The sequence below is a fragment of the Sinocyclocheilus anshuiensis genome, unplaced genomic scaffold, assembly GCF_001515605.1.
Source record: "Sinocyclocheilus anshuiensis isolate Anshui unplaced genomic scaffold, SAMN03320099.WGS_v1.1 scaffold137, whole genome shotgun sequence".
Classification (NCBI taxonomy): domain Eukaryota; kingdom Metazoa; phylum Chordata; class Actinopteri; order Cypriniformes; family Cyprinidae; genus Sinocyclocheilus; species Sinocyclocheilus anshuiensis.
In genome coordinates, this window is record NW_015537932.1 from 16,782 (window position 1) to 30,123 (window position 13,342).

The window sequence follows — 13,342 nt, forward strand, 5'->3', positions numbered from 1 at the left end:
CATTCCGCAGACGTTTTCCTCTTTTGTTTTTTATCCGCCATCTCTATCTTTCTGACGCTCGGCTCGGCTAATGTCCGTCCCATGCACTGAAAGCTCTCTCCTCCACATCACGAGTAGACACGCCCCTTATTGCTGATTGGCTACAAGTTTGTTTTGCTATTCGGCCCGAATCAGTTTTCTAAAGTGTTTTTGAAAAATTACATACCCTACCTTTAATGCACGCTGCGGCGGGTCGAGGCCTGTTGACATTAACATAAAACTTCTTACACGTGACTGCTTACAATTTTATAGAATTTGTTGGTTCACATTCAAGAATGCCCCACTTTTATTAGCAAGCTTTAGAGGTGTGTGGATTCCTGACACAAGTGTTTAGTCATTGTTGTTTGCTCTGTTTAAGCCGTTGGAGTGCAGCGTGAGTTTTGGATCATAGATTATAGCCTAAATATTATGTGATGTTTGCATGGTAACAATACCAATTAATTATAAATAGTGTGTTTTTTTTTTCTTAGGGTTACAAAAAAGTTACACTACCATACAAAAGTTTGGAGTCAGTTAGATCTTTGTTTGTTTGTTTTTGTTTTTTTTAAGAAATTAATACTCATTTATTCAGTAATGATGCATTAAATTGATCAAAAGTGTCATTGAAGACATTTATAATGTGACAAAAAATTTCTATTTTTAAGTAAATGCTGTTCTGTTGAACTTTATATTCATCAAAGAATCCTGAAAAAAAAAAGTATTAAGCAGCACAACAGTTTTCAGCATTGATAATGATAAGAAATGTTTCTTGAGCAGCAGATCAGCATATTAGAATGATTTCTGAAGGATCATGTGACACTGAAGACTGGAGTAATGATGCTGAAAATTCAGCTTTGCATCAGAGGAATAAATTACATTTTACAACATATTGCGATAGAAAACAGTTCTTTTAAAATGTAATAATATTGCACAATATTACTGCTTTTACTGTATTTTTAATCAAATAAATGAAGCCTTGTTGAGCATAAGAGACTTTTTTCAAAAACGTCCTACAGACCTCAAACTTTTGAACAGCAGTATATATTCTTCTATGTAATCCCATTGTACTTTTTTGTGTTCTCCATGATATTAAATCTAGAAAATGTTTTGGTAAAATGCATTCGCAAACAGTATTATATTAAAATGCTTCGCTATATCATACAGTAAATAGCACTGTCTTTCTCTCCTGTTCTGTCTCTCTCCCAGCGCGTCCATGTGAGCTGCACTGCAAGCCTGTGGATGAGGCCTTTTCTGAGAAGATTTTGGATGCGGTTACAGATGGAACGCCCTGCTTTATGAACAACAACAGCAGAAACATCTGTGTCAATGGTGTGTGCAAGGTAGTGTGGCTGGGTATGTCTTGCATTCAACCCATTTGTGCTCATGTGTGCGTTGGTGTATTGATGTTATGTCTGTGTTCTGTAGCTGTACAGTAATGTATAAAAAGTGCACTTAAGTGACAAATCATCTATCGAAATATCAAAGCAAGTGTGTTTATCTGTGCTGCACGAGCTTCACTAACATCTTGTTTTTTCATTATTGTTGCTGTGTCTTTTAATTAGCTGGTGTTTTGGTCATTTTTAGTGGATGTATGAACTCATTTTTCCTCAAGTAAACACAGGTCTAGTTAATTACATTAACTAGGAACATGTTCCACTAACATTTCACAAACACAAAGTGGCGCAATACTTTTAGCTTAATTTCGAAACTCGTGCATCCATTGGGGTCAGTGAGATTTTTTAATGTTTTTGAAAGAAGTCTCTTCTGCTCACCAAGGCTGCATTTATTTGATCAAAAATACAGTAAAAACAGTAATATTGTGTAATATTATTACAATTTAAAATAACTGTTTTCTATGTGAATATATTTTAAAATGTAATTTATTCCTGTGATGCAAAGCTGAATTTTCAGCATCATTGCTCCAGTCTTCAGTGTCACATGATACTTCAAAAATCATTCTAATATACTGATTTGCATTTCTTATTATTATCAATGTTGGAAACAGTAGGGCTGATTAATATTCTGTGGAAACTGAAATGCATTTTTTTTCAGGATTCATTGATATATAGAAGTTTCACAAGAACAGCATTTATTTGAAATAGACAATTTTATGACATAAATGTCACTTTTCCTCAATTCATCCTTGCTAAATATAAGTATTAATTTCTTTAAAAAAAACATTTTTTTAAACTTACTGACCCCAAACTTTTAAACAATGGTATTATCCAGATATACTACCTACAGGTCCATATGCAGATAAATCACACATAAAAGGATAGTTCATCCAAAAATGAAAACAAATTTTCATTTTTGAGTGAACTGTCCATTTAATTACTAACCATGCTTTTATAAATGGGTCAAAGACGTTAAGATGTCCGCATCAAAAGAAATGTACAAAAGTGATTATATGTCCATAGAAAACACATTAAATGTAAGTAAAGTGTCTACTTTTAAGGTTTCAAAAAAGTTTTTGGAGGATAAAATGTCAAAATTTGGTTGAAATAATGTTTGACCCAAATACATACTGTATATTGGTTGGTCAACAGCATGTAAAGTAGGTGCATTTTTTTGCCTCCTCCTAATATTCATCTTTCATGTTATGAGGGAAGTAAATTTTGAGTTATGTTTTAGTGCCAAAGAGAAAAACTATATTTTGTGTTTTTGTATATGTGGTGATGGTTTTGTATATTTCTGTGATGTATGTGTAATCTTTCTCCAGGAGGTGGGTTGTGATTTTGGCATCAATTCTAATGCTAAAGAGGATGGCTGTGGCGTTTGTCTTGGTGATGGATCCACTTGTGAGACTGTGAAGGAGAACTTTGTGGAGCAAGATGGATTTGGTGTGTAAGACTTGTAATCTCTAGCCCTGCCTCTGAGTAGCACACATGACTTCTATGTTTATATATATATATTTATATATTATATACTAAATTAGATTTCAGAAATGATATGTACACATGAATGTCTTTGTGTACACTAATGTTTTAAGTGGCTTATAAGTGAGATTATGTGATTTAGGTTACACGGACCTAGTTTTGATCCCTGAGGGAGCTCGGAATATCTTCATACAGGAAGTGGAAGAGGCTGGGAATTTCCTTGTGATCCGAGCGGCTGATTCAGACGAGTATTACCTCAACGGGAATTACATAATTCAGTGGAACGGAGAGTACGAGGCAGGTGGCACTAAGTTTTACTACGATCGGACCGGTAATATGGAGAATCTCACCTCAGCAGGACCAACAACTGAACCGGTCATGATCCAGGTACTGAACTTTACACACGTAAACACATATGTGACCCTGGAGCACAAAACCAGTCTTAAGTTGCTGGGGTATATTTGTAGCAATAGCCAAAAATACATTGTATGGGTCAAAATTATCGATTTTTCTTTTATCATTTTTATCAACCTAATGATTTTTTTATGCCAAAAATCATTAGGATATTAAGTAAAGATCATGTTCCATGAAGATATTTTGTAAATTTCCTACTGTAAATATATTAGAACTTAATTTTTGATTAGTAAAATGCATTGCTAAGAACTTCATTTGGACAAATTTAAAGGCGATTTTCTCAATATTTAGATTTTTTTGCACCCTCAGATTCCAGATTTTCAAATAGTTGTATCTCGGCCAAATATTGTCCTATCATAACAAACCATACATCAATGGAAAGTTTATTTATTCAGATTTCAGATGATGTATAAATCTCAATTTCGAAAAATTTACCCTTATTACTGGTTTTGTGGTCCAGGGTCACATATGCCATATTACATACGGCAATATATTAAAGGAATATTCTGGGTTCAATATCAATTAAACTCTATAGACACCATGCCATTTATAAAAACAAGCAAAATTGTGTTTACAGTAATGCACAAACATTGGAAATCTATAGGGTGAGACATTTTGAAATGTAAAGCTTACAAAAATGTATAATAATAATTAAAATAATGTTTTATGGATAGCTGCATTACACCCCTTTCTAGCACAAATTAAGTTTTGTTGAGCACAGAAAAGGTTGGCATAAATACGAAAAATGTAAAGTCATTTACTACCTGTTCTTTCAAAACTGTGTGTATTTTGCTTTGACTGAAAATGCAATTTTTGTTGTTTTGACACACTGATTAAAGAGTGTTAAAGTGTGTTATTTTCTGTGTTAATCATGGTAAACATTTCACAAAAACAGCCCATTGTATTGAACCTGAATATTTCTTTAATGAACCAATGGACAATTTGCGAAGAAAGCATTTTTGTTAGAATACAGAATTTTGATTTAATTAAATTCTCTTGTGAAAAATAAAATCATTATCGTAACAGACACAGATAGTTTGAGTTATCACTCTTCTTCTGACATTATTTATATTAGAAAGATTTGGAAATAAAGTTGTTGGCTGGCGGCACTTGCAAAACATGATGATTTGTTGAATGCTGTCCATTAAATGATGGATGTTTTTCTTTCAATGTGAAATGTTCAGCTGTTGTTCCAAGAGGCAAACCCCGGTGTCAAATATGAGTACACCATTAAGAGGATTCGTTCACTGGGGAACGAAATTCTGGAACCAGCGCACATCTGGAAATATGGAGCCTGGACTGACTGCAGCACCACCTGTGGGTTTGGTATGGAACAAGATTTTTCTTTATTCAATCTATAGTTCAACTGTAGTGTCATTACTTATAAATAAAGGATATTTTGATGTGTTTATATTGATATCGGTTACTCCAGCAGGGCTTTGATAGCATGTGACTTTCTGTCTCTGTACAGGTGAGCAGCATCAGCCCGTGCGCTGTTTTGAGGCAGAGGTTGGTGTGGTCGAGGAAGCACTGTGTGACCCCAGCACACGTCCTGATGACAGGCATCGCAAGTGCAAGAACATGGACTGCCCTGCAAGGTACACTACTAAATAATGGCTACGCCACCATATTAGTCTTATTTATTATATCTCCAGTATGTAATATGTATACTGCATATAGAATGCAGCATTTCCGTATGCATAGAGTACCCAGAAGACCTACAATAATTCCCAGAATGGTCATTACACAGCAGAGTATACTACGCTGATCAACTACATGTATAGCATAATTCAGCACTGTATTTCATTTCCAGTGTGATGGAGAACCAGAAATTATATCAACTGAGGCTTTTAAAATCTTTTTCTTGACTCATTATTTTAATTGTACATGAACCTAGATTAAAAATGCTATTTATTTTCTTTTAATAGGAAATTTTAACTTTGCCTATTGCATATTGTTTCACATAAAATAGTAGGCCATAAAGAGCGTACAGTACTGTTCAAAAGTTTGGGTTTTTTGTAAATGATTTTGAGGACGTCTTTTATGCTCACCAATCTCACCAAGTAAAAAGTCAAATTATGAAATATTATTACAATTTAAAATAACTGTTTTCTATTGTAATATATTTTCAAATGTAATTTATTGCTGTGATGCAAACTCAAACCATTGAATGGTATTAGTGTATACTGTGGAGTATGTAGTCAGCAGTATGCTAGTATTCTATTCCTACATCCCAATAGTTGCACTGAATGCTCTGTGCACCTAAACTACTGACCTCAGGTGGTGGGTGGGAGGATGGCAGACATGCTCGGCTACATGCGGTCCAAACGGAGTGAAAAAGCGCACTATTCTGTGTGTGCGGACTGTGGCCGGAGAGGAGCGGGTTCTTCACCCTGGGGACTGTAAGCAGCTGCTCAAACCCAAACCTGTGGTACCTTGCAACCGAGACGTACCATGTGGGTCCGAATGGACTCTGGGGAACTGGAGCGAGGTGGGTAATATTTCAAAAATGGGAGGGAAAATTATATTTCAATGCTTTTGTATTCCCCCAAGAAACGTTGTTTTTGCTTGTAAGATTTTTGCATTTGCTCATAAAATTTTTGTGCACCCCCAAGAAACATTGCATTCACTCACAAATCTTTTGCGTTCCTTCAAGAAACATTGCGTTCACTCACAAAAACGTTTGCGTTTGTTCACAAAATGTATGCATTCCCTCGAGAAACGTTTTTTCGTAAAACTTTTGTGATGGAAATACTGTAATGAGGTGTGACTATATTTCAGATCTTTTGTGGGCAAATGGGAACGCAAATGTTTTGTGAGAGAATGCAAATGTTTTGCAAGCGAATGCAAAGTTTGACAGGGGAACGGATTGATTTTCCTCAAACACAAATGCATTGAAATATAATTTTTCCTTCCATCTAATATTTTTCTATCACCATGTCCTCTTAGTGGCTCTGTATCATGTTTTGTAGATTGTTTTACATTGTTCAGGGTTAAAAAAAATTTTAACACCCTGAAAATTTTAATTCTGTGATCATTTCCTTACCCTCATTTTGTTTCATATTACTTTTTTCTTACAATTTGACTTACTTTGAGCTAAGACGCTCATAAGGACAAAAACCACAGTAAAAGTCATAATACTGTTCATAAAACGTGTATATACAGTATATATGATTTGTGCTTTATTTCAAGTCATGCAATAGCCTTGTGTGAGGAAGAGACCAAAGTTCAAGTTAGTTGTTCAATGAAAATCTTTTGTCTGTCAAAACTCAGTCGTGCATGTACATATTCATAGTGGCGCTGCACGATTAATCAAAGTAAAACCGAAACTTCAAAATGGCTTAGTGCGATTATCAAATTGCAAATGCTGCAATTTAATTAAGTAAATGAATGCCTGGAATGTTTTAGAGAGAAGTACAGCATTAAGACAGCCATAAATATTAGTATTGTAATTTCACAATTGTAATGTAAAATTATTATATTGTTTCTAAAATACTCCATGTATTTTTTTACAGTGATATATCACAATAGCAATATTTCTAATTTTGTTTTTAATTTGTATTTTTTATATATATTTTTAATAATAATACTTTTTTTATAGCCATACTGATGTATACTCACAAAATGTGGGCAAAATAGTTTTTTTGTGCCCCAAATCATGCAGCCCTGATTCATACGTAGTAATTAGTTGCATTGTCATATTATTAAATTTTTGTGTTACCCAAACTTATGATTGCGTGTCATCCCGCAGTGCTCTCTGTCCTGCGATGGAGGGATAAAGTCAAGAGTCGTCAAGTGTGTGGCAAAACAACCCAGCCGGTGCAACCCTGCCAATCGACCTCGTTCCACGATCCTCTGTAACCTCCAGAGCTGCTCGTCCACTAACAGATGGACGGGTTCACGATTCCGACCTAGAGTCCCTCCTAAAATCCCAACGCAGGCCCCTGGTGTTGTGCTGCTTCATGGTTTTGTGGACTATATTTTTTCAGAATAACTTGATGAATAGAAAGTTCAAAAGAACAGCATTTATTTGAAATAGAAATCTATTGTAAAAATTATAAATGACTTTACTATCACTTTTGATCAATTTAATGAGTACTTGCTGAATAAGAGTATTAATTTCTTTAAAAAAAAAAATTTAAAAAAAAAAATTATATCAATCGACCTCGTTCCACGATCCTCTGTAACCTCCAGAGCTGCTCGTCCACTAACAGATGGACGGGTTCACGATTCCGACCTAGAGTCCCTCCTAAAATCCCAACGCAGGCCCCTGGGACCCAAACACCAGGATATAGCACCACTATCATGCCTCCAAACACCTCTACTACCATTACGACCAACACTTGCCCAACATCCACAACATCTGACATAATCCATGAAGACGACCAAGACTTTATCCTGGTGAGGGATGATCGCAAAGGTGGTCCTGGATGGGTTCCAACAAATACTGAGGACGAGGAGGGAAGCACAGACCTACGCCCTCCGGATAAAAGCTACACGCCGGGTTATGATTACATAGTAGAAGGTCCAACCGGAGAAGAAAGGGCACACGAGGATGACATGTTTACCAGCACACCTGAAGAAGTCTCCACATCTGCTGTCCCACCATTGCATACTAACATCCCCACAGCAAAACCAGCCACTACTAGTAGAACCCAATACAATGATCATTTGACAACATCCCCAGTGTTGCAGAAAACAACAAGCTCATATGAACCAAATACCATCCCTAACCCTAAAGTGCCACATTTGAATACTCAAAGTCCACAAGCAACTGTTCCTACAGTGAAGATACTGAGAAAAGCCTCACAAACACCAAACAGTCCCAGCAAAGGTAATGCGCCTAAAACAAGCAGGCAGAAGCCAGAGACGGTGACCACCACGGATGACTACGGGAACCTGAATGCACGAGATCCCGTCAGTAGGAATGCATTTTGGAAAGTGGGCAACTGGAGTGATGTAAGAATGCTAACTTATGGCATTATGCCTTACATTTCCCGCATTGAATTATGCCTAGATTTGCATTCCCAGAAGGAAATACTAGTGTTTGCATGGCAGCAAAAGAATAGTGTTAAAGGTTTGGGTAAGTTTAGTTAATTAGTTAATTTCTTCCTCAGTATTTTTGTCTTGTTTGTCAGTACAAATATCTAAACATTCTTTAATCAAGTTAAGTTGCTTAAAACAAGAAAATATATTTGCCAATGGAGTTAGAAAAATTTACTTATTATCCTTTTGAATTAAGTTTATTTTTCTGAACCCACTGGCAGATTTTTCTTTCTTTCATTTTTTAAACACAAACTCACTTAATTTCGATATATTTATCTGAAAAGAAAGACTTTGTTTTACATAATTTTGCTTCTTAAGTTGATGTATTTTGCTTTAAAAATGTTAGATATTTGTACTGGGAAAAAATACAGAGGAATACATTTACACTTTTTGCAGTGTAAATATTACAGTATTATGGTATTTTGAAAGACACATTTAATCATGTACAAAATAATTTAACCTTAAATATCTATGAAAACTATAGTGTTTATTTTGAAAAATAGCACACTGGAGGCATAAAGTTTTTAAAAAGGAAAGTTTGAATGAGTCTCTACATTAGGCGGTTCAAGTTGAATTAATTGCAAAAATTTGTGCAGAAGAACAGCATTTTCTGAAGAAAATGAGAGGAGTTTTGCAGTATTGTTGGTGAATGAAAGTATTAATTTCTTACTGAGCCCAAACTTCTGAGTGCTAGTGTATCTGTTTATTTGCACATTACTTAGAGCAACCCATGTTCATTTGGCAGGTAATTGCAGTACTAATTATGCAGTACTGATACTAATATGTATTTTTTTGTCCCAGTGCTCCACTACGTGTGGTCTTGGTGCAGTCTGGCGATCAGTAGCCTGCAGCTCAGAGCGTGAGGAAGACTGTGCCAGTGTGAAGAGGCCAGAACCTGCCCGACGATGTATCCTGCGACCCTGTGCCACCTGGAAGAGTGGTAACTGGTCCAAGGTAAAGCCACCATTTCAAAACAAACTTAAATGACTGTATCCTGCAATGAACTGTGACGTCCCCCTTTCTTTAGTGTCCTGAAGGCTGTGTGACTGATACGAAGCATCGAGAAGTGCAGTGCTTCGACACTCAGAGCAGACGTCCATTGAGGCCTTTTCACTGTCAGGCTCTTTCATACAAACCAAACAGCAGTTTGCCCTGCAACACCCAGCCCTGCCTGCAGTGGATGTTCTCACCCTGGGGAGAGGTGCACATACTCATGCTACAATGCAGAAAATACTGTTAATATTTTTTTGTTGTTAATATTTTGAGTTAGTTTTTATGTTTTCTGTTTCAATTTAAATTTTAATAAAAAAAATTTAATTCTGTTGTCTTTTTGTCATTTTTGTTAATTTTTGTTTTTAGTGTCATTGATATACTACTATATTATAGTTTTTGTTATTTTGAATTCGTTTTTTTTTGTGTGTGTTTTTAGTGTCACTGATATACTATATTATAGTTTTTGTTATTTTGAATTCGTTTTTGTGTGTGTGTGTGTGTGTGCGTGCGTGCGTGCGTGCGTGCGTGCGTGCGTGTGTGTGTGTGTGTTTAGTGTCATTGATGCCTTATGTAATATGGCATATGTGACCCTGGACCACAAAACCAGTCATATGGGTCAATTTTTTGAAATTGAGGTCTATACATGATCTGAAAGCTGAATAAATATGCTTTCCATTGATGTATGGTTTGTTAAGATAGAACAATATTTGGCCGAGATACAACTATTTGAAAATCTGGAATCAGGGTGGGAAAAAATCAACATTTTGAAAAAAATCGCCTTTAAAGTTGTCCAAATTAAGTTCTTAGCCATGCATATTACTAATCAAAAATTAAGTTTTGATATATTTACAGTAGGAAATTTACAAAATATCTTCATGGAACATGATCTTTACTTAATATCCTAATGATTTTTGGCATAATCGATAATTTGATAAAAATCGATCATTTTGACCCATACAGTGTATTGTTGGCTATTGCTACAAATATCCCCCAGAGACTTAAAACTGGTTTTGTGCTCCAGGGTCACATATTATTGTTTTTGTTATTATTTTGAATTTGTTTGTTTTTTTCATCTTAATTTTAGTTAAAGTTTTAGCAATTTTGTTGTGTTTTTGTCATTTTTATTACTTTTTGTTTTTAGTATCATTGATATACTATTATAGTTTTTGTTAATATTTTGAATTTGTTTTTATTTGTATATTTTCACCTGAATTTTAGTTAAAGTTTTACTGAATTTGTTGTTTGTTTTTGTCATTTTTATTTGATTTTTTTAAATATTTTTTAAATATGTGGCCGCGGAGTGAAGGAAAGACGTGTGTACTGCCCTGAGTACCAGCACTGCAACGTCACGCTCAAACCCAGCAGCACTGAGTCCTGCAATCTGCAGCCCTGCACCAGCTGGGCGACTGAAGCCTGGGGTCAGGTAACGCACTGCCAAAACCTCAGTGTTCATTTATAGAAAGGAGTAAATAAAGTGTCTGGCTTGATATTGTGACAAATGCAATGTGATGATGGACACTACTTTTCAAAAGTTCAGGCTTAGAAGGATTTTTTTAACAAAATTTATAATTTTATTCAGCAAGGATGCATTAAATTGATCAAAAGTGACAGTTAAGATATTTATAAGGTTACAAATGAATTACCACCCCCAAATCATTTGAACTGTAGATGATTTCCTATTAAAATTTTTATTTGTATATTTTCACCTGAATTTTAGTTAAAGTTTTACTGAATTTGTTGTTTGTTTTTGTCATTTTTATTTGATTTTTTTAAATATTTTTTAAATATGTCTACAGTATATAGTTTTTTTTTAAATTTACTAGTTTTAGTTCTTTTTGTTTGTTTGTTTGTTTGTTTTTTTAGTTTTAATTATTTTAGTACTTTAAGTTAAAATAAATAAAAATGAGAAATGATGCCCTGGCAACTAGCTGCAATATATATATATATATATATATATATATATATATATATATATATGTATGTATATATATATATATATATATATGGACACTACTTTTCAAAAGTTCAGGCTTAGAAGGATTTTTTTAACAAAATTTATAATTTTATTCAGCAAGGATGCATTAAATTGATCAAAAGTGACAGTTAAGATATTTATAAGGTTACAAATGAATTACCACCCCCAAATCATTTGAACTGTAGATGATTTCCTATTAAAACAGAAAGTTGGTGTGGGATGAATCAAAGACTAACCAGCTATAGTTTCCATTCTATGATTTGTGACTTGCCGTTTTTGGTCTGAAGTATGTGGTTATTTATAATCAAGTGGGCGGGACGTTCTCATTCCAAAGAGCATTTTATTGGACAAAAATTGTTATACACCCCTCCCTGAGCATCTGTGATGTCATCACGGATTGACAGTGCTCCAGAAGCTGTGGTGGAGGCGTTCAGAAGCGAGCGGTGAGGTGCATAAGTGAGGAATCCAGCGAGGAAGAAAAGACATCACTCTGTGCAAAAAACAATAAACCTGACAGTGTGCAGAACTGCAGCCCAGAGGAGTGTAAAACTGATTTAGGTAAACTCTATTATATAATATTATGTTCTGTTTGTTTCATAATTGATGATAAGCCTACAATGGCCCCTAAATGCATTTGGACACTTAAAAATGCCTGAATGTCATTGCATTTGATAAAAACAATTTCAAAATATGAATCAAAACTAGTATCTCGATGATACTATAATAACACCGATTGAGTCAGTTCTCCTCAAGTTCACACAGGTGACCTAGCAGAGAAACCACAGGTGTATTTCATTACATTAACTATCAACATGATCCACTAACATCCTGATCCACTATCAGCAAGTTATTTTACTAAAACCCAACCAACTTCTTTTTCAGCTGTCTTTGAACTTAATAAACATTATTTGGTTTAAAGGGGTGGTTCACTGGGTTTTTTCTAGGCTTGATTGTGTTTATGGGGTGCAGTCTAACATGTGTTAATGCTTCGTTAAAAAAAAAAAAAACGCATTATTTTTCACATAAACTGCCTTTTCCCGAGGGTGGGGTTTATCTGGGTTTGTGATGTCTCGAACCCGGGAAGTAACTCGTTGTAGTCCCTACCAGCCATTTTTGTAGACATTAAACTGCCAGAATTTTAAAAGACGATATCTCCGTTTGCATTGAACTTTCAGCTTCGTAACTTTGCAGATATTGTTTATGCTCAAACAGCAACATTACACACTAACTAATGTTAACAAAAGTGAAATCGCAATCAACCACCCCTTTAATATTTTGTTATCTAATGCAATGACAATTTATACATCTTTAAGCATGGCTTACATGTGCCATTGTATTCCATTTTTATCCATGAAAAATGTGGTCTTTTTGTGCAAGACACCAAAAATCTTTTTCCCCAGGTACATACAAAACAACATTCTGGAATATATATATATATAATATATATATAAATATAAAGTTGTGCTAACATAAATAATTTTAATATACCATCCCATGGCTTTATAGCTTATTTTTAATGTTAAACCCCTTTTTTGTTATTTTGTTTCTCTTCTTTGCAGGCCTAGTTTGTAAGAAAAACAGCATGTCGACACGTTTCTGTGAGAAACTCAAGCTGCTGGGTCGCTGCTCGCTGCACTCGATCCGCAAGCAGTGTTGTGTCACTTGTCTGATGTAACACTGCAGAGGTCAGGCTTGGGTCATTGACCAAAAGCACAAACTACTGGACACACTGCACGCAGCGGTTCATGGTGCTCTAGAAACGCAGACGTCCCTCTCAGATATATGAAAAATATGTGGGTTTTACTTGAACAAAAGAATCCTTGGCTTTTGACGATGTGTTCCCTGCATTTGTCTTTAAATGCATCTTGAAATACTTCCAAATACTTAAAGCTTTAGTTACAGGATTCAACATCAGTTAGACAGTTAACCTATGTTATTTTTTGCACTCATTTTGGACTTTTTGTTGTTGTTATTCTTCTTTTTAACCCAAGTCAAGAACTGGTTGAGCACACAGCAAGAC

The 13,342-nt window shown here is 35.0% G+C and overlaps 1 protein-coding gene across 1 annotated transcript in view; it reads left to right on the top strand.

Annotated features, from left to right (window-relative positions):
* LOC107658289 (A disintegrin and metalloproteinase with thrombospondin motifs 12-like) overlaps positions 1 to 12,997 on the top strand; it is a 23,364-nt gene extending 10,367 nt beyond the window's left edge. The window contains exons 12-24 of the mRNA XM_016446798.1: positions 1,225 to 1,358; positions 2,738 to 2,858; positions 3,037 to 3,281; positions 4,493 to 4,634; positions 4,780 to 4,906; positions 5,589 to 5,799; positions 7,060 to 7,248; positions 7,575 to 8,267; positions 9,156 to 9,308; positions 9,382 to 9,562; positions 10,631 to 10,770; positions 11,727 to 11,880; positions 12,882 to 12,997. Of these exons, the coding sequence (XP_016302284.1) occupies positions 1,225 to 1,358; positions 2,738 to 2,858; positions 3,037 to 3,281; positions 4,493 to 4,634; positions 4,780 to 4,906; positions 5,589 to 5,799; positions 7,060 to 7,248; positions 7,575 to 8,267; positions 9,156 to 9,308; positions 9,382 to 9,562; positions 10,631 to 10,770; positions 11,727 to 11,880; positions 12,882 to 12,997 (2,606 nt within the window). The remainder of the gene's footprint in view (positions 1 to 1,224; positions 1,359 to 2,737; positions 2,859 to 3,036; positions 3,282 to 4,492; positions 4,635 to 4,779; positions 4,907 to 5,588; positions 5,800 to 7,059; positions 7,249 to 7,574; positions 8,268 to 9,155; positions 9,309 to 9,381; positions 9,563 to 10,630; positions 10,771 to 11,726; positions 11,881 to 12,881) is intronic.
* Positions 12,998 to 13,342: the final 345 nt, after the last annotated feature.